The sequence below is a fragment of the Canis lupus genome, chromosome 1 (assembly GCF_011100685.1).
Source record: "Canis lupus familiaris isolate Mischka breed German Shepherd chromosome 1, alternate assembly UU_Cfam_GSD_1.0, whole genome shotgun sequence".
Lineage (NCBI taxonomy): Eukaryota > Metazoa > Chordata > Mammalia > Carnivora > Canidae > Canis > Canis lupus.
In genome coordinates, this window is record NC_049222.1 from 115,928,786 (window position 1) to 115,951,061 (window position 22,276).

At 36.6% G+C, this 22,276-nt stretch overlaps 1 protein-coding gene across 7 annotated transcripts in view; it reads right to left on the reverse strand.

Annotated features, from left to right (window-relative positions):
* Positions 1-22,276, reverse strand: part of LOC102156679 (zinc finger protein 850-like) — a 26,006-nt gene continuing 3,730 nt past the window's right edge. For 3 of the 7 annotated variants that reach the window (XM_038529041.1, XM_038529040.1, XM_038529038.1), the window contains 3 exons: positions 21,724-21,850; positions 20,207-20,302; positions 1-4,990 (listed from right to left, as the gene is read on the reverse strand). In XM_038529041.1, coding sequence (XP_038384969.1) covers positions 2,772-4,990; positions 20,207-20,302; positions 21,724-21,850 — 2,442 coding nt within the window. In that variant the 3' untranslated portion in view covers positions 1-2,771. The remainder of the gene's footprint in view (positions 4,991-20,206; positions 20,303-21,723; positions 21,851-22,276) is intronic. The other 4 variants (XM_038529042.1, XM_038529039.1, XM_038529044.1 and 1 more) reach the window with 2 other exon arrangements.

Sequence of the window (22,276 nt, forward strand, 5' to 3'; positions counted from 1 at the left end):
TATATATATATGTTATTTTATTGTGGTTATCATTTCACAGTCTATACCAAAATCATCATGTACATCTTTATTTTTTAAATTATTTTGAGGTATAATATACAGAAAAATGAACAAATCACAATTATATAAACAATAAATGTATACACTCACCCAGATCAATAAATAGAAAAATACCTACATGGCTTGTATCCTCTTGTCACTAATCCCTATCCCACAGGGGTAGTCAGTATTCCAACCTCTGCCAACACAGATTAGTATGGCCTGTTTGTAAGGTTTTAACAATTATAGAGCATTTTCTTTTATGTCTGGCTTTTTTCCTCTCAATGTTATGTTTGTCAGGTTCCAACACGTTTCTGTGTCTAGCAATGCAACTTTTTCATTGCTGTATAGTCTCCAATCACATGAATGTACCACTTCTTATGTATCCGTTATACTGCTAGGAACTTCCTTGCTCATGTCAGGGTGAACACATGTATACATTTCTGCTTGGCAAGTAAATAGAAATGGAACTTCTGTGTCATTGGGCATGTATATGCTTACCTTTAGTGGACATTGCAAGTTTCCCAAACTGGATGTACCAAACTATATTTTCACCAACACACATAAAAGTTCTGATTGCTCCACAGTCTAGCAAATAACACCTGGTACTATAAGATATTTGGCCATTTCGGCAGGTGTGTGTGTGTTGGGGGGGGGGGTATTATTTTATGGTTTCAATATTTCTTTCTCTGATAACTCATGAGGGTGAGCACATTCTCATGTTTTTGGACCATCTGGATATCTCTTTTCTTCATATACAGCTTTTATTATGTGGAGATAGTTTCTCTTTATTCCTATGTTTGTTAAAATTTTTTTTTCACAAAAGGGTATTGAATTTTGTCAAATGCTTTTTTCCACATCAACTGAGATGATCATATGGGTTTTTCTCTTCATTTTTTTTTCTTCTCTTCATTTTCTTGACAAGACATATTACATTGGTCAATTTTCTTATGTTAAACCATCCTTGCATTCCAGGAATAAATCCTGTTTGTTCATCGTATACAATCTTAATATACTGAACTGTTGTTTAGTATTTTGCTGAAGATTTCTGCACCAATGTTCAAAAGGGATACTGTTCTGTAGTCCTGTTTCTTCTAGTGCTTTTGACTGGCTTTGGTAACAGGGTTATACTGGCCTCATAGACTAAGTTAGGAAACATTCCCTCTTCTTTCATTTGTTAGAAAAATCTAAGAGAGATTTGTATTAATTCTTCCAATATTTGGTTTGATTTGCTAATGAATCCATCAGGTCTAGGTCTTTCTTTGTTGGGAGATTTTTTTATTACTGAGTCAATTTCCTTACTAGCTATACACTAGTTATGAGTCTACCCAGATTTTCTATTTCTTTATGATTAAGTCTTGGCTATCTAATTATTTGGCATATAATTGTTTAGAGTACTCTCCAATAATCCTTGTATTTCTGCAGAGTCCGTAGTAATGTCCTCACTTCATTTCTAGTTTTAGCAATTTGAATTTTTTTCTTAATCCATCTAGATAAGTTTATCTACTTTGTTGATCTTTTTAAAGAAACAATTTTTGGCTTCAAGATTTTCTCTACTGTTAACTCTATTTCACTTCACTTAATTGTCCTAATCTTTATTATTTCCTTCTTTCTGCTAGCTTTGCCCTTAGTTTGTCCTTTTTTCTATTTCCTTAAGTTGTAAAATTAAGTTGTTGATTTGAGTTAGGTTGTTATTTTTATTTTTTAAATTTTTTAAATTTTTAATTTTTTAAAGATTTTATTTATTCATGAGAGACACAGAGAAGGAGAGAGAGAGGCAGAGACATAGGCAGAGGGAGAAGCAGGCTCCATGCAGGGAGCCCGATGTGGGACTCGATCCCGGGACCCCAGGACCACGTCCTGGGCTGAAGGCAGGCGCTAAACCGCTGAGCCACCCAGGGATCCCCTAGGTTGTTATTTTTAAATATAAACTCTTATAGCTATAAACTTCGCCCTGAGCATCACTTGTAAAACTTAAGTTTATAGTTTTGTCAACTATACTTTCAGTAAAGCTGGTTAACAGAAAAAGAGTGGTCATATTGGGCCTATAACACTTCCTTACCAAAAGATCAAGAGCCCTCATAGCCTCTGCCATCTACTGGGCTTATTGCCTTCTGTGGAAATATCTTTTCCTGTGTCAGACTCAATGTGTACTCCTTAGTTCTGCTTAATCACAGATGTCAAGGACCCTCAGGGATGCTCCCAGTTTTCTGGATATCAAATCCCTTGGGCAAGGGGTTGCTGATCTGCTGTGTAGCACAAAGTGTGTTACTATGTGCAGGTACACTGCTCCTATCAAATGTGGAGTTGATTTGCTGGCCATGGGTTACTGACATACTATTATAAAAAGCTAGATCCTATGTACTCTATCTCCTTTCTTCCTCTAAGTGAACATTTTATTACTTGATCCTGGTGTTTGCTGTTCTCCATGACCTCAAGTCACACAGTAGTCTCTTCCCTGAGTGCTACTTATCTGCAGACAGCCTAGCCTCCTGGTCAATAGTGAATCATAGAGGAATGCCATAAGACTTTCTTATATAAAGTACAATACAAATTCTCTGAATATGAACAACACTGGGGTCATAACTGAAAAATTTCAAGGATTATTTAAATTCTAGGCAGTTTATATCAATATAAATTATTTATACCTTATAAGAATTGAACCATATGTAAAAGCCTTCTCACATTGTTTGTACTTTAAGCATTGAACTAAGCCTAAAGGACTTTTCAGATTAGTTACATTCAAAGGGTTTCTCACCAGTATGAATACTCTGATGTACTTTGAAGTTTGAAATTAGTCTAAAGGACTTCCTACATTTATTACATTCAAATGGTTTCTTACCACTGTGAATACTCTGATGACGAGTAAGCCGTCCGTATTCACTAAAAGCCTTCCCACATTCCTTACACTCATAGGGTTTCTCACCAGTATGAAATCTATGATGTATAGTAAGTTGATGGCTGCTCCTAAAAGCCTTATCACACAATTTACATTCATAAGGTTTTTCACCTGTATGAATTCTCTCATGTCTAACAAGATGTGAGGCCTGACTAAAGGCCTTCCCACAATTTTTACATGCAAAGGGTTTTTCACCAGTATGAATTCTGTCATGTTGTATAAGGTTTGAGGCTTGACTAAAGGTTTTGCCACACTGCTTACATTCATAGGGTTTCTCACCAGTATGAATTCTCTGGTGTATTCTAAGTGTCCCAACATCACTAAAGGCCTTCTCACATTCCTTACATACATAGGATTTCTCACCAGTATGAACTCTTCCATGTTGAGCAAGGTTTGAGGCACGACTAAAGGCCTTCCCACATTCTTCACATTCATAGGGTTTCTCACCAGTATGAATTCTTTTATGTACTCTAAGGTCTGTAAAACGAATAAAGGCTTTGCCACATTCCTTACACACATAAGGTTTCTCACCAGTATGAAATCTATGATGTATAGTAAGTTGATGGCTGCTCCTAAAAGCCTTATCACACAATTTACATTCATAAGGTTTCTCACCTGTATGAATTCTCTCATGTCTAACAAGATGTGAGGCCTGACTAAAGGCCTTCCCACAATTTTTACATGCAAAGGGTTTTTCACCAGTATGAATTCTGTCATGTTGCATAAGGTTTGAGGCTTGACTAAAGGTTTTGCCACACTGCTTACATTCATAGGGTTTCTCACCAGTATGAATTCCCTTATGTACTCTAAGGTCTGTACGACGACTAAAGGCTTTGCCACATTCCTTACACTCATAGGGTTTCTCACCAGTATGAATTCTCTGGTGTATTCTAAGTGTCCCAACATCACTAAAGGCCTTCTCACATTCCTTGCATACATAGGATTTCTCACCAATATGAACTCTTCCATGTTGAGCAAGGTTTGAGGCACGACGAAAGGTCTTCCCACATTCTTCACATTCATAGGGTTTCTCACCAGTATGAATTCTTTTATGTACTCTAAGGTCTGTAGGACGACTAAAGGCTTTGCCACATTCCTTACACACATAGGGTTTCTCACCAGTATGAAATCTATGATGTATAGTAAGTTGATAACTGCTCCTAAAAGCCTTATCACACAATTTACATTCATAAGGTTTTTCACCTGTATGAATTCTCTCATGTCTAACAAGATGTGAGGCCTGACTAAAGGCCTTCCCACAATTTTTACATGCAAAGGGTTTTTCACCAGTATGAATTCTGTCGTGTTGTATAAGGTTTGAGGCTTGACTAAAGGTTTTGCCACACTGCTTACATTCATAGGGTTTCTCACCAGTATGAATTCTCTGGTGTATTCTAAGTGTCCCAACATCACTAAAGGCCTTCCTACAATCTTCACATTCATAGGGTTTCTTACCAGTATGAATTCTCTTATGTATTCTAAGATCTGTAAGACGACTAAAGGATTTGCCACATTCCTTACATTCATAAGGTTTCTCACCTGTATGAATTCTCTCATGTCTAACAAGATGTGAGGCCTGACGAAAGGCCTTCCCACAATTTTTACATGCAAAGGGTTTTTCACCAGTATGAATTCTGTCATGTAGCATAAGGGTTGAGGCTTGACTAAAGGCTTTGCCACATTGCTTACATTCATAGGGTTTCTCACCAGTATGAATTCTCTGGTGTATTCTAAATGTCCCAACATCACTAAATGCCTTCCCACAATCTTCACATTCATAGGGTTTCTTACCAGTATGAATTCTCTTATGTATTCTAAAGTCTGTAAGACGACTAAAGGCTTTGCCACATTCCTTACATTCATACGGTTTTTTACCAGTATGAATTATTTGATGTACTCTAAGGTCTGTATGACAACAAAAGGCCTTCCCACATTCCTTACATTCACATGGTTTCTCTTCATTATAATTTCTGGAATGCAGGCTAAGGGATGAATGTTTTGTATAAATGTACATTTTTCCATAGCAGATTATTTCATATCTTGATTCCAAATCTAAAACAAATAAGAAAAAAATTATTTTCCTAATCAGAAAAGGTTCTACAGAATTAAGAAAAATAGGAAATCATACCCATTAGAGATGGTTTAAAGATGTCTAAAATAGTTAAACAACTGGAACACATACAAGGAGAATTCAGGAAATAACATTTATGCAGTAGAGTGCTGGATAATGTGCAACAACCAGCTCTGCACCCACATCCAGCACTGATTTATAGTGTTTGTCAATGTCTATGGTATAAATACTCCCACCATGGGTAATTTCAGGCTATCAATATAATGTAATGGAACCTAGGCTCTGGACAAAAAGGAAAATCTTGTCCTTAAAGAGCCAGTACCAGCCAGCTCTAACATATAATTCCATCTAAAATATAATTTATACATGCATAAAATTGAAAAAGGCAACTACTTATACGTCAACATTCCTCAGTCACAACTCCCCTAAAAATACACATTTCCACCACTGTGGTTCATTCCCTCCTATGCATAGCCATGTGCGTTCTCCTTTGCTCTTCATAATAGTTAAGATTTCAAGGGTCTTTACTTATCCTGAGATTTTTTTATTTCTTATCCTTAGAGCTGTTCAATCTATTTTATTCCTTTATATCTTTCCTCAGATCCTCTCTGGCTTTCCCTTTTAACCAAGGCCAACCACTGTAATAATCCCAAGAAAAGTCTATCAATCAACTTTCTGACAAATACCAGGTAAATACCTTACATTATAGGAATACCTCAAAGATACTGAGGGTTTACCATAGCTAATATACTCAATGGTTAAAACTGAGAGCCTCTAAGATCAGGAATAAGACAAGGATGCCCACACTCACTACTTTTATTCAACATAGTTCTGGAAGTCCTAGCCACAACAATCAGACAACAAAAAGAAATAAAAGACATCCAAATTGGTAAGGAAGACATAAAAATTTCACTGTTTGCAGATGACATGATACTAAAGAAAATCCTAAAGCCTCCAGCAAAAATCTACTACAACTGATAAATGAATTCAGTAAAGTCAGAGAATACAAAATTAATATATAAATCTGTTGTATTTCTTTTTTAAAGATTATTTATTATTCATTCATTCATTCATTCATTCATTCATTCATTTATTGAGAGAGAGAGAGGGGGGCAAGCAGGCAGAGAGGCAGAGACATAGGCAGAGGAAGAAGCAGGCTCCATGCAGGAAGCCCGATGTGGGACTCGATGCTGGGTCTCCAGGATCACACCCTAGGCTGCAGGCGGTGCTAAACCACTGCGCCACTGGGGCTGCCCTCTGTTGCATTTCCATACACTAATAATGAAGTAGCACAAAGAGAAATTAAGACAACCATCCTATGTACAACTGCATCAAAATTAATGAGGTACCTAGGAATAAAGTTAACCAAGGAAGTCAAAGATTTATACTCTGAAAAACTATAGAACAGTGATGAAAGAAATTGAAGATGACCAAAAAAAAAAAAAAAAAAAAAAAAGGAAAGTTGTTCCATGCTCATGGATTGGGAGAAGCAATATTGTTCAAATGCCCATACTACCCAAAGCAATCTACAGATTTAATGTAATCCCTATCAAAATACCAATAGCATTTTTATTTTTTTTATTTAAGATTTTATTTATTTATTCATGAGAGACACAGAGACACAAGCAGAGGGAGAAGCAGGCTCCATGCAGGAAGCCCGATGTGGGACTCAATCCCAAGGCCCCAGGATCACACCCTAGGCTAAAGGTGACGCTAAACTGCTAGCTACCCAGGCTGTCCCCAATAGCATTTTTCATAGAACTAATATAAATACTAAAATTTGTATGAAAACCACAAAAGACACAGAACAGCCAAAGCAACCTTAAAAAACAAGAACAAAACCAGAGGTATCACAATCTCAGATTTCAAGATATATTACCAAATTACAGTAATTAAAACAGTATGGTATGGCATACATAGATCAACAGAGGAGAACAGAAAATCTAGAAATAAATCCAAACTTTTATGGCCAAACTACAGCAAAAGAGGCAAAAATCTACAATGGGAAAAAGACAGTCTCCTCAACAAATTGTATTGGGAAAACTGGACAGCTACATGGAAAGGAATGAAACTGGATCACTTTCTTACACTATACACAAAAATAAATTCAAAATTCATTGAAGACCTAAATGTGCTGGGCAGCCTGGGTGGCTCAGTGGTTTAGCGCTGCCTTCAGCCCAGGGTGTGATTCTGGAGACTGGGACATCGAGTCCCATGTAAGGCTCCCTGCATGGAGCCTGCTTCTCCCTCTGCCTGTGTCTTTGCCTCTCTCTCTCTGTGTCTCTCATGAATAAATAAATAAAATCTTAAAAAAAAAAAAAGAAAATGTAAACATGAAACCTGAAATCATAAAATTCCTAGAAGTAAACATAGGCAGTAATCTCTCTGACGTAGCTATAAAAACATTCTTCTAGATATGTCTCCTTTGGCAAGATATGTCTCCTTTGGCAAACAAAAGCAAAATTAAACTATTGGAAATATATATATATATATATATATATATATATATACACACACACATACACATATATATCCCAATATATTGGGAATATATCAAAATAAATTTTACACAGTGAACAAAGAAATTAAAAAAAAACAAAAAGGCAACCTACTGAATGGGAGAAGATGTTTCCAAATGATGTATCCAATAAGGGGTTAATATCCAAAATACATAAAGAACTTACACAACTCAACAGCAAAAGACCAAAATAGTCCAATTGAAAACATGAATAAACGTTTTCCCAAAGAAGATATACATACAACAAACAGACACATGAAAAGATTCTCTAACCATCAGGGAAATGTAAACAAAAATAATGAGGTATCACCTCACACTTGCTGGAACAGCTAAATCAAAAACACAAGAAATATCAAGTGTTGGCAAGGACATAGGAAAAAAGGAACCCTAGTGTGCTGTTGGTGGGAATGAAAGCTGGTACAGCCACTGCAGGAAACAGTATGGAGAAAGGCAAATACTATGTGATCTTTCTTTCTTATATGTGAAATCTTAAACACACACACACACACAACCAAGCTCATGGCTACAGAGAACAGACTGATGGTTGTCAGATATGGGGAGGTAGAAGGGAGACAGGTGGGCAGCCTGGGTGGCTCAGTGATTTAGTGCCACCTTCAGCCTGGGGCCTGATCCTGGAGACCCAGGGTCGAGTCCCACATCAGGCTCCCTGCATGGAGCCTGCTTCTCTCTGCCTGTGTCTCTGCCTCTCTCTCTCTGTGTCTTTCATGAATAAATAAATGAAATTGAAAAAAAAAAAGAAGGGAGACAGTTGTATAAGCAGACTTGAAGACCTATATTATACTTTCTCAATATCTAATCTAAACTATGGATTTAGGGTCGCCTAAGTGGCTCAGTGGTTGGGCATCTGTCTTTGGCTCAGGGTATGATCCCGGGATCTGGGATTGAGTCCCACATCGGGCTCCTTGCAGGGAGCCTGCTTCTCCCTCTGCTTGTGTCTCTGCCTCTCTCTCTGTATCTCTCATGAATAAATTAATAAAATCTTAAGAAAAATAAATAAATAAATAAATAAATAAATAAATAAATAAATAAACTATAGATTTAGGATATTTGGATAAAGGGTAGATTTAGGAAGCAAGCAAAAAAGGTGAGCCTGGAGATCTTATTCCAGAAGAAAGGGAAGACTTCAAAGACTCACAGCTATGACATCCCAAAACTTCAAAATTACTAGCATAAAAATTATTGTGAGAGATAAACCATGCAATAAAAAGCCATCAATCAGCAATGAGATTTTACAAGAGGAAAAAAATTCTCACCATTAAATAATTCCATAGTTGAAAAAGTAGTTCCAGGGACGCCTGGGTGGCTCAGAAGTTGAGTGTTTGCCTTTGGCTCAACGTGTGATCCCAGGATCTGGGATTGAGTCCCATATTGGGCTCCTTGCATGGAGCCTGCTTCTCCCTCTGCCTAGGTCTCTGCCTCTCTTTTTCTCTCTCTCTCTCTTTATGTGTCTCTCATGAATGAATGAATGAATGAATAAATAAATAAATAAATAAATAAATATCCTTTAACAAAGAAAAAGAAAAAGTAGTTCCAGTATGGTGGCATTAAGTCCCTACAACATGCCCCTCACCTTGACTGATCTCAATTATAAATACCTGACAAGACAAAAAACATTAACCACATAAGGACTATAAATAAAAGTAGTATGGTTTTTAAAAGGAGTCAAAACTTTACAGAGTAACCCAGATTGAGCTGAGTTTCTTGCTATTTTACTTACTCTCATGTCCTTGCCTCAAGGGTTGGTCCCAAGTTATGATGGAGGCAAGCATGAGCTACAAAAATTCCAACAAAACCTCTAATGTATTTCTGGCTGTAAGATCAATGGGAGGAAGCACTGCCAAACTGGAAAGTGAGAAGAGAATCCTGATAGAGAAACAGCCAGAGAAGAAAATTTCCCAATTTGGTATTTGGGTATGTGGATCAGTACAACATGTAGCGTTACCAACAACATATGCATAAGAAGGATATACATCAGTGTGGTAACACTATATCTAGTAAACAATTTAAACTGGTACTTGAAGACCTTCCCATAAAGAAAATCCTAAGCCCAGGCTGGTTCATCGGTGAATTGTTCCAAATATAATAAAAAAGTAGAACCAATTCTAAACAAACTTCCAGAAAATTGATGAGGAATCACTCTATGTAGCCAGTTACTCTAATATCAAACAGGAAAAAAAAAAAAAAAAAAAAAAACAGTACAAGAAGTGAAAATTACACAGTAAAACCCCCTGTAAACGTATATGCAAAATACTAAACAATATGTTACCAAACAGAATCCACCAATATTTCAAAAAAGAAAATACATCATGCCTGTCTTAGACTGTTTGTGACCATAGCAAAATACCAGACTGGGTAGCTTATAAACAACAGAAATTAACTTCTCACAGTTCTGGAGACCAGGAAGTCCAAGATCAAAGCACCAGCATGGTCATATTCTAGTGAAGACCCTTAGCCACTACCTTCTCATTGTGCCTTCCCATAGTGGAAGGGGCAAGAGATCTCTGTGGGATCTCCTTATAAGAACACTAATCCCAAAAAAAAAAAAAAAAAAAAAAAAAAAAAAAAAAAAAAAAAAAAAAAAAAAAAGGAACACTAATCCCATTTGAGAGGGCTCTGTCCACATAGCCTAAGCATCTCCCAAAATGCCAACATCCTAATGCCATCATCTTTGGGGGTTTGGATTTCAACATATGAATGCTGGAGAAATACAAACATTCAGACCATAACAATGAACAATTTCAGAAATAAAGAGACTGGTGGGGCACCTGGGTGGCTCAGCTGGTAAGTGTCTGACTCTTGATTGTGGCTCAGGTCATAATCTCAGGATCGTGGGATTGAGCACCACATGGGACTCCATACTCAGAACAGAGTCTGCTTATCCTTCTCCCTCTGCTCCTCCCCCTGCTTGTCCTCTCTCTCTCTCAAAATATAAATAAATAAAATCTTAAAAAGAAAAAAAAAGAAGACACTGGTTTAATATCTGAAAATTCAATCAATATAATACACCATATTAGCAAAATAAAAGAAAAAAACCCATATGGATTGCGTCTAAAGATAAAAAGTTTTTTTTTTTTAAAGATTTTATTTATTTATTCATGAGAGACACAGAGAGAGAGAGAGAGAGAGAGGCAGAGACACAAGCAGAGGGAGAAGCAGGCTCCATGCAGGGAGCCTGACACGGGACTCGATCCGGGTTTCCAGGATCAGGACCTGGGCTCAAGGTGGCGCTAAACCGCGGAGCCACCAGAGCTGCCCCTGAAGATAAAAAAAGTTAACAAAAGCTAACACCTATACTTGATAAAAACAACAGATCTATTGGTGAGAGAATGAATGCTTACTGCATATTAGGAACAATAAAAGTCAAATGTAATCTACAAAATAGCTAATAGAAAATAACTGTATTTATTATTAATAGCAAGGGTGAAGCATATAAGACCAACATTTAGATAATAGAGAAAGATTCAAGTTTTAGAAATGCAATTTACAGAGCATCAAAAACAGGAAATATTGAGGAATAAATCTGATAAAATATGTATGAAATAATTATTGTTGAATTGATTTACAGATTCAATGTAATTCAAATAAAAATTCCAGATTTTTTTTTTTTTTTTTTTTTTTTGTCAAGGATGATGAAATTGACAAGCTGCTCCTAAAGTTTACAGGGAAATGCAAGGGACCTAGAATAATCAAAACAACAACTTACAAAAAAAAAAAAAAAACCACAGTAAGAAGACTAACACTACACAATTATGGGACTTACTATGAAGACATAATAATCAGCAAGTTTAGTATTAATGTCAAAATGCACTAATTAATGGAATAAATAATCAGAAATAGATTCATACATATATGGAAATGTTACTTTCACCAGTGTGCAAAGGCAATAGAGCGAACAAAGGGTAGCCGTTTCAAGAAATGATGCAGGAACAATTAGAGAAAAAAAATCCATACTCTGATGAACAAAAATAAACTTTAAAATGGATCACAGACCAGACAGAATGTAAAACATAAAATTGTAAAATTTCTAGAAGAAAACAGGAAAAAATACTTGTGACCCTGGGCTTAGCAAAAAATTCTTAGGTACAACACCAAAAACCATGATTCATAAAGAATAAATTAATGAGCTGGATCCTGTCAAAGTTAAAAAACTTCTGCTCTTCCAAAGATATTGCTATAACAATGAAAACAAAATAGCAGTAGACAATAGTCAAAAAGAATGTATTTTTATGTAGAATATGAGAAATATACCACAAGTTCAATAAGAACACAACCTAATAGGACAGACAAAAGATTTAAAAAGCTACTGTGCCAAAAAAGACAGCAAAGAAGACACTCAACATTATTAGTCATTATGGAAAAGCAAATTAAAACCACCATGAAATGCCCCTATATCTTTATTTGAAAGGCCAAAATTAAAAAGATGTCCATACCAATTGTTCATAAGATATGGAAGATCCAGAGGTCTCTTACAATTCGTGAGAACATGAAATGGTACAAAAACATTATAAAACAGTTTCTTATAAATTTAAATTTATAATTTTATTTATCTAAATCTAAGTTTAAAATCTTACAAATTTAAACATATACCTACCACCCAATCAAGGTATTCAACTCCTAGGTACTTGCCCAAAAGAAATAAAAGCACACATCCATACAAAAACATAAGCAAATGTCCTTAGCATCTTTGTTATTCACCAAAACTAGAAATAACCCAAATGTCCATTTAGAAATGGACAAATGGATGGACAAACAAATGACTATAACAAAATACTGGAATAATACTGAGGAATAAAAAGAAACTATCAATGCACATAACAACTTGGATGAAACTCCCTCATAATTCTGAAGAAAACTTCTGATTTTATTATTCTGTTTATAGAGAACTATAGAAAATATAAGAATTCCATTGTGACAAAAAGTATAAAGTGTATCAGTGCTTGTCTAAGGAAGTTGAAGGAAGACGAGAAAGGATTACAATGGGACACACAGAAACTTCTATGGATTAGAGTAGGCTAAAAGCATGTTACTCCTCACCCCCAAGATATATTTGAATATTACCTTATGTGATTGAACAATATTTTATATAGCAAAAACCATGTCTCAGTTAAGGATTTGAGAAGATCCTGGGTTATCTGTTGGGATCCAAATGCAATCATAGGTACTCTTACTAGGGAGCAGTAGACAGCATTTTGAGGAAAGGAAGGACACAATATGACCATGGAAGCAGAGACTGGAATGATGGCCACAAGCCATAAATATTTAACAGCAGCCAAAAGCTTAAAAAATAAAAAAGCAAGGAATAGGTTATCCCCTACAGTGTCTGCTGACACCTGGATTTCAGACTTCTGAGATAGAGAACTGTAAAACAATAAATTCCTGTCATTTGAAATCATCTGGTTTGTGGTAATGTTCCTGTCTTCTTTGGAAAAATGTCTACTCAAATCCATTGCCCAACTTTTTATGGGGTTAGTTTGTCTTTCTGTGGTTTAGCTATAGATCTCTATAAATTTGGAATACCAGAATCTTAGTAGACCAATGATTTACAAGTATATTCTCCCATTCTGTATCTTGGCTTTTTACCTTCTTGACTGTATCCTACGAATCTCAAAACTTAAAAAAAATTTCTTTTAAAGATTTTATGTATTTATTCATGAGAGACACACACAAGAAAGAGGCAGAGACATAGGCAGAGGGAGAAGCAGGCTCCCACAGGGAGCCCAATGTGGGACACAATCCCAGCCTCCAGGATCACACCCTAAGCCAAAGGCAGATGCTCAACTGCCAAGCCACCCAGGTGTCCCAAAACTTTTAAATTTTTTTATGAAGCACTACTTATCTATTTCTTTGGTTGCCTGAGCTCTTGGTAGCACATTTAAAAAACAATCTAGGGGCACCTGGGTGGCATAGTCAGTTGAGCATCCAACTCTTGGATTCAGCTCAGATCGTGATCTCATGCTCATGAGATTCTCTCTCCCTCTGCCCTTCCTGTTCATGCTCTTTTGAAAATAAATACATCTTTTAAAAAATCCAATTGAAGGTCACAAAGATTTACACCTATGTGCCCTAAAGTATAGTTTAAGCACTTAACATTTGATCTATTTTATGTTAATTTTTGTAGATGGTGTGAGGTGGAGATGCAATTTCATCGTTTTGCGTGTTAATATCTTTTTTTTTTTTTTTTTTTTTGAGAGAGTGAGCAAGGAAGTGAAGGGCAGAGGGAGACAGAATCTAAGCAGGCTCCATATCCAGCACAGAGCCTGATGTAAGACTTAATCTCACAACCCTCACCTGAGCTGAAATCAAGAGACAGACACTTAACTGAATGGGTCACTCAGGCGCCCCTATAAAAATACATTTGACAGGGACACCTGGATGGCTCAGCAGTCGAGCACCTGCCTTTGGCCCAGGGTGTGATCCTGGAGTACATACACACATATATACATATATACATGTATACATATATATATACATATATATACATACATATATATATCTACGCGCGCACACACACGCACATATATATACTATACACACACATATATACGCACATTTGACAAAGAATCATTTGTTGAAAAGCCTCTCCTATCCCCATCCCACTTCCCAATGAACTGTACCAACATCCTTACTGAAAATCCAATGGCCATAGATCTATTGGTTTACTCAGAAAACCCAGAAATGGGTGCCTGGGTAGCTCAGTTGGTTAAGAGTCTGCCTTCAGCTCAGGTCATGATTTCAGGGTCCTGGGATGGAGCCCGCACTGGGCTCCCTGCTCAGCGGAAAGTTTGTTTCTCCCTCTCCCTCTGCCTGCTGTTCCCCCTGGTTCTGCTCTCTAATAAATTAATTAAAAATCTTTAAAAAAATAAAAGAAAACCCAGAAACGGACACACAACTATATGGTCAACTAATCTCTGACAAAGCAGGAACACACAATGCAAAGACGACAGTCTCTTCAACAAATGGTGTTGGGAAAACTGAATAGCAACTTGCAGAAGAATGAAATTGGACCATTTTCTTAAAGCATACGCAAAAATAAGTTCAAAATGGATGAAAGACCTAAATGTGAGATAGGAAACCATCAAAATCTTAGAGGAAAACATAGGCAGCAACCTCTTTGACTTCAACAGTAGGAATCTCTTATTAGACACATCTCTCAAGACAAGGAAAACAAAAGCAAAAATGAATTTCTGGGACCTCATCAAGATAGAAAAATTCTGTACAGTGAAGGAAACAATCAACAAAACTAAAAGGAGGCCTACAGAAGGAAGAAGATATTAGCAAATGATATATCTAACAAGGGTTAGTATCCAAAAATCTATAAAGAATTTATTAAACTCAACACCCAAGAAACAAATAATTCAGTTAAGGAATGGGCAGAAGACATAAATAGGCATATTTTCAAAGACATCCAGATAGCCAACATACACATGAAAAGATGTTCAACATCACTCATCATCAGGGAAATACAAATCAAAAGCACAATGAGAGATACCACCTCACACCTACCAGAATAGCTAAAATTAACACAGGAAATAACAGATGTTGGTGAGGATGTGGAGAAAGGGGAACCCTCTTACACTGCTGATGGGAATGCAAATTGGTGCAGCCACTCTGGAAAACAGTGTGGAGGTTCCCAAAAAGTTAAAAGTAGAACTACCTGACAACCCAGTAATTGCACTACTAGGTACTTGCTGAAAGGATACATAAATACTAATTCAAAGGGGCATATGGACCCCAACGTTTATAGCAGCATTATCAACGATAAGCTGAACTATGGAAAGAGCCCAGATGTCCGTCAACTGATGAAGGGATAAAGAAAATGTGACAGACATATACAATGGAATATTACTCGGCCATCAAAAAGAATGAAATCTTGCCATTTGCAATGATGTGGATGGAGCTAGAGTGTACTATGTTGAGCAATATAAGTCAGTCAGAGAAAGATAAACACCATATGATTTCACTCAGATGGGGAATTTAAGAAACAAAACAGATGAACATGGGGAAGGGGGGAAAAAGAGAGAAGCAAACCATAAGAGACTCTTTTTTTTTTTTAAGATTTTATTTATTTATTCATGAAAGACAGAGAGAGAGAGGCAGAGACACAGGCAGTGGGAGAAGCAGGCTTCATGCAGGGAGCCTGACGTGGGACTTGATCCTGGGACTCCAGGATCACACCCTGGGCCAAAGGCAGATGCTAAACCGCTGAGCCACCCAAGGATTCCCCAAGAGACTCTTAAATAAAGAGAACAACCTGATGGAGGGGAGGAAGGTGGGAAATGAGCTAAATGGGTGCTGAGTATTAAGGAGGGCACTGATTGTGTTGAGCACTAGGTATTATATATAAGTGATGAATCACTAAATTTTACTCTTGAAATCAATACTACACAATCTGATAACTAGAATTTAAATAAAAATGTGAAGATTATTTATTTTTTGAGAGAGACAGAGATAGTGACAGAGATAGCAAGAGAGAGCATAAGCAGGAAGGAGAGGGAGGAGCAGATTCCCCACTGACCAGGGAGCGGGACACTGGGCTTGATCCCAGGACCTTGGGATCATGTCCTGAGCTGAAAGTAGACACTTAACTAACTGACCCACCCAGGCACCTTGAATTAAAATAGAAATTTGAAGGAATAAAAAGATAATATTGGTTTATTTCAGGATACTTTTATTTTACACATACAGAGACACAGAAAAAATGCTAGGACCACACTGTTGCGTTACTAAGTTTTGAAATTGGAAAGAATAATTGCTCTTACAACCTTTTTTTAAAGCTTTTTTAAAAAAAACAAAAAACAAAAAAAACAATTCTGTGTTCAGGCAGCTCCGGGGGCTCAGTGGTTTAGTGCTGCCTTCAGCGCAGGGTGAGATCCTGGAGACCCAGGACCAAGTCCTGTGTCAGGCTCCCTGCATGGAGCCTGCTTCTTCCTCTGCCTGTGTCTACATCTCTCATGAATAAATAAATAACATCTTTAAAAAATAATAGTAAACAATTCTGGTTTCCTTGCATTTCCAAAAAATGTTACGATCAGCTTGTAATCAAGTTAGCTGAAATAATTCTGGTAGGAATTGTGGTGAGTCTTTACATTAACTGGGGAACTATCAACAGTATTAAATATGCTGATTCATTAATATGGGTTAATTTCAATTTACTTAGATATACTTAAATGTCTTTTTTTTTTTTTAAGATTTTATTTATTTATTAGAGAGAGAGAGAGAGAGAGAGAGAGATACAGGCAGAGGGAGAAGCAGGCTCCATGCAGGGAGCCTGACATGGGACTCTATCCCAAGTCTCCAGGATCATGCCCTGGGCTGAAGGCGGCGCTAAACCGCTAAGCCACCGGGGCTGCCTTTAAATGTCTTTTCTAATAGGGTAGTTTTCAGTATATAATCTAGCATTTCTCTTGTTAAATTTGCAAGTAAGTATTTTGCTTTGTTTTGTTTTTTAAGATTTTATTTATTCATGAGAGACATAGAGAGAAGCAGTGACATAAGGAGAGGGAGAAGCAGGCTCCCTGTGGGGAACCTGATTCAGGACTCAATGCCAGGACCCTGAGATCACAACCTGAGCCAAAGGCCAGGAAGACTGAGCCACCCAGGTACCTCTAGTTGTCCGATCCATTATTGAAAATGACATTGTGGTCTCTACAAATTATTGTTGAATGTTCTATTTTTTCCCTCATTCTGTTGAGTTTTTGTTTCACATATTTTAGGGCTCTGTTGTTAGGTGATATGTATTTATATCATATTGATAGATTGGCACTTTTATTATTACAAAATATTCTTGTTTGTCTCTACTAACAATTTTCACTTTAAGTCTTTTTTTTCTGATACTAGTAGAACCACTCCAGCTCTCTCTTGGTTGTATTTTGCATACTCTTTTTTTCCATCCTTTATTTTAACCTATTTGTGTTTTTGACACTACAATGTATTTCTTATAGACAGCACACAGTTGAATGTTTTATTTTTAATCCATTCTGCCACTGTTGGTCTTTTAAATGGAATGGGTACTCAATTTACATTTAATGTAATTACTGATAGAATTTACATCTGAGGGCACCTGGGTAGCTTAGTGGTTGAGCGTCTGCCTTTGGCTCTGGTTGTGGTCCCGGATCCTGGGATCGAGTCCTATATCAGAGGCTCCCCAGAGGAAGCCTGCTTCTCCTTTGGCCTCTCTTCTGTGTGTCTCTTGTGAATAAATAAATAAAATCTTTTTTTTTTTTTAAGTTTTTTTTAATTTATTTTTTTTAATTTTATTTATTTATTTATTCACAAGTGACACAGAGAGAGAGAGAGAGGCAGAGACATAGGCAGAAGGAGAAGCAGGCTCCATGCAGGGAGCCTGACGTGGGACTTGAACCAGGACTCCAGGATCACGCCCTGGGCCAAAGGCAGGCACTAATCGCTGAGCCACCCAGGGATCCCACAAAAAAAAAATTTTTTTAAATTTACATCTGAAATTTTACTTCTTAGCTTCTTTGTCTTATGTCTTTTCTCCCTATCTCTTAATTACTGCCTTCTCCTGTGATAAAAATTATGTTCTAGAGTACCATTTGATTTCTTTACTTTTTTTTTTTTTTTTTTTTTTAAGATTTATTTATTTGAGAGAGAATGCATGCATGGGGATGAGGAGGGGCAGTCTTCAAGCAGACTCCCCAACAAGTGCAGAGCCCTATGCAGGACTTGATCTCACAAACTGAGATTATGACCTGAGCCAAAACCAAGATAAGAAGCCTAACTGAGACACGCAGGCACTCTTTTTACTGTTTGTTTTGTTTTGTTGCTATATAATTTTTTAGTTATTTTCTTAATGGTGTTCCTGAGAATTACAATTAAGATCTTAGTTGGTTGGGACGCCTGGGCTTAGTGGTTGAGTATCTGTCTTCAGCTCAGGGCATGATCCTGGAGTCCTCGGATCGAGTCCCACATCAGGCTCCTTGCATGAAGCCTGCTTCTCCATCTGCCTATGTTTCTGTCTCTTTCTGTGTCTCTCATGAGTAAATAAAATAAAATAAACCAATTACTATCAACTTAATTATAACTATAAAAAACTACGTTCCTGAATACCTCCATTCCTTCCCCAAACCATGATAATCTGAACAATTGAAAAAAAAAATAATAGAAGAAGCTCTAAAACCACAAATCCAGAGTTTGACTCCTTCCTCAAAATTGAGGAAAGTTAATTTGCATCTAAGTAGCCAAAAAAAGAAGCCAAAAAAGTTCCATAGAAAGTATTATGACTAAAGTTAAAGACAGTTATAGAAACAATATACATACATCTAAAACAAATGCTAAAACAAACCTAAAACAGGGAAAAACCAAATTATACTATTTAGAAACATGCTAAGAGAAAAGTAAATATTTTAGATTATGAAAGAGCCTAAGTGAAATTTAGAAAAATTCAGAATTAGATAATAGAATTTGTAAGCAAATTTCATATAAATAAAAAATGAATACCAACCTAGAAATATGAGAATAAATCCAACAGATAAATGTTAATACAAATAAAGAAATATTTGAAAAGAATGTGAAAATGAATAACAAATCAATCTATAATGGTTCTATCTATACTTCTGTGTAAGTCTTTTTTTCTAATCAGGGATTCTAATGACTCTTAAAAAACAATTCTAATTCTTTATAATAAACCACAAATCTTATAGGATCTGATCCTTCCTAATATACTGGCTTCACGTCCTATTAGTCACCACTCACTAAATCTGATCTACATGCTGCTCCTCAAACACACAAACCTCATTCCCCCTTCATGGTCTCTGCATTGTGTTTCACTCTCTTTGGAATGTTTTTGCTCATACACTTTGAGACCCTGAGCCCTTACTTCATGTCTCCGCAAAAATGTTACCTCCTCTGAAAATGGTTCCTTACAATGCTACCTTACTGAAGTTTGCTGTGTTCTTGGCTAGTGTCTGTCCTAACATATATTTCACAATCTGATATTACTTATCTATTTATTTTTGTACTTATCTCTTCTTTAATACAGTATAATCTGCATTATTGCACGGACATTATCTGTCCTACTGAGTATTACTGGATTGACTGTGCCAAGTACAGTGCCAGACTGAGTATTCAAATACATGCCAGATACATGAATGAATGTATTTTTTAAAAAAGATTTTTATATATTTATTTTGAGAGAGCACATGTGCACTCAAGAGTGGGGAAAAGGGCAGAGGGAGAAGGAGAGGGAGAAAGAATTTGAAGCAGACAGAACTCAATGCAGGGCTCAATCTCAAAACAGCAAGGCCATGACCTGAGCCAAAACAGGGGCAGATGCTTAAGCGACTGATCCACCCAGGCACCCCAGGAATTAATGTATTTCAGACAACAGAGCCCCATTGAAAAAGAGTATCTGGAAAAAATTTAGGTCCAAAACACAGGTAAAATGGCTACACTTCAGAAGGGAGTGTCTAGCAATGAATTGGGAGAGAAAAATGAGAAAAATTACATACTGAATGGTTAATGAGGTAAAGTTTACTGGGTAGCTCATACTGAAAAATTTCTGCTCAATATTATAAACCTTTTCTTTACTGAGAAAGGAATCTTCCAACCAACATTTCAAGGATGTGTTTACCATGTGCATTGACCACTCGGGCTATTACTTTCATAAATGACTTCCCTTGCCTGATTTGTTCTTACTTACCTGTATCCCATCTTTTGGTTTCTTCCCTTAGAACCATCCAGGGTTCTTTTCCTTGCTCCAATAAGGTAATTACATCTGGCTTAGAAATGGAATAGCCTGAGTATAAAGAAAAGAAATGCCACAGGCTGTAGACATAAACTTTGAACATCAAAATTAAAATTAGTAATTGAAAGGTCAAAAAGATATTGAATATTTTAGAGAAGAGTGAGAGAATTAAAGAACCTGAGATTAGTTAGGTAATATAAAATTCTGTTTTGTTGTTTGTTTAAAATTTAAATTCATATGTGTTCCAATTCAAGAGAACAAGCAGAATGTGGGTGAAAACACAACACACTCTGGAACCTGGGATCAATTCCTGCCTTTTCCACTTTCCAGTCTGGGTATAACCTTGGACAACACTTAAACCCACTATACCTCAGTATTCACACTTGTATAATGGGGATAATAACAGCAATGTTGGGAGGATTATATCAGTTAATACTCTCAATTATCTTTAGGGGCACCTGGCTGGCTAAGTTGGAAGAACCTATAACTCTTGAACTTGGGGTCATTAGTTCAAACTCCGAGTTGGGTACAGAGATTACTAAAAAAATAAACTTAAAAAAAAAAAGCATATCCTTCTTAAGGAGTGAAGTGCTCATATTTTAAAAAAAATACTCAGTTATTTTTATCACATAATGTGCTCAGAATTCTGACAGAATACTGACACACTAATCATGTTAGCTATTAACATCATTGCTGTTATGCCCTCAGGGTTACTACAGTACACAAGAGATAGCTATAAGACATTCATCCCATTTTGAATGTAATTTTCATGGATTACAACTTTCAGTCATAAAGCAGATGAACTTTGTCTTAGGAAACAGACAGCTTTTCATACAGTTTTAAATGAATTTCAATTATCCAATCCACCGCTATATAAATCGTGGAGGCTCATTTGATAATAAGAGAAATTCAGGACTCTGTCAAGCTCCTATCCCTGAAACTGTATCAAATAAAGTGGGGTAGGGCAGCACCGGTGGCGCAGCGGTTTAGCGCCGCCTGCAGCCCAGGGCGTGATCCTGGAGACCCTGGATCGAGTCCCACGTCAGGCTCTCTGTATGATGCCTGCTTCTCCCTCTGCCTGTGTCTCTGCCTCTCTCTCTCTCTGTCTCTATGAATAAATAAAAATAAAAAAATAAAGTGGGGTATTAACAGCAATCTGGAGCACAAATGAATAAGAAATTTAGATCCTTTGACAAGGTCATACAATATATGCCACAGAACTCTAATTTGCCAGCTTGATCATTATGAAAAAAAGGCAAATACAAAAAAAGACCAGAGGGGGTTCTCAATAACACTTAAGGAAAAACAAAGGTGCTTAATGGAGTTGCCATTTCCAACCTGACAAAAGCTCAAGATACTTTTTGGGGGAAGAGAAAAAAGCAAATTTAACACAATTCTAAAATTCTGTTACTTTCTGAGCCTATAGAGCAGATTCTAAATTTATCCAAATTATCTGACGCCAATAAACATACCCAGTGAGACCAAGTTACCATAGTTCTCCATCATTACATCTCGGTACAAAGACTTCTGAACAGGGTCAAGACATTCCCACTCCTGCTGAGAGAAGCCTATGGCCACATCACTGAATGTTAATGATCCCTGAAACAGTAAATACATGTATTACTGAAGAAATTAAAAGTAGAGAGATGAAGGACTTCTATGCAGAAAAAGAGCAACGTAGGAAGCATGTAGGCTAGAAATCTATGATGGAAAAGGGGACCGAAACAGAACATATATATATTTTGAAGCTGGCTGATAGATAAAAAATCCTCTGTGCTCTGGGATACTTCTAAATGTCTAAACCTTTTGGAAATGAACAAAATAATAATGTCTACCTACTAAATTAAAAAAGTATAATTAAAAATTATAAGATCAATAGCCAAATGGTATGTGCCTCATATTCTCAATAAATGTGAGCTACTAAGGAATATTTTTCTTTTTAAGGGAAGAAAAAATTTAATCATGGGATACCTCTTTCCAAATTTTAGATAACTGGGTTGAATTAAATTAAGACTTACTTCAATC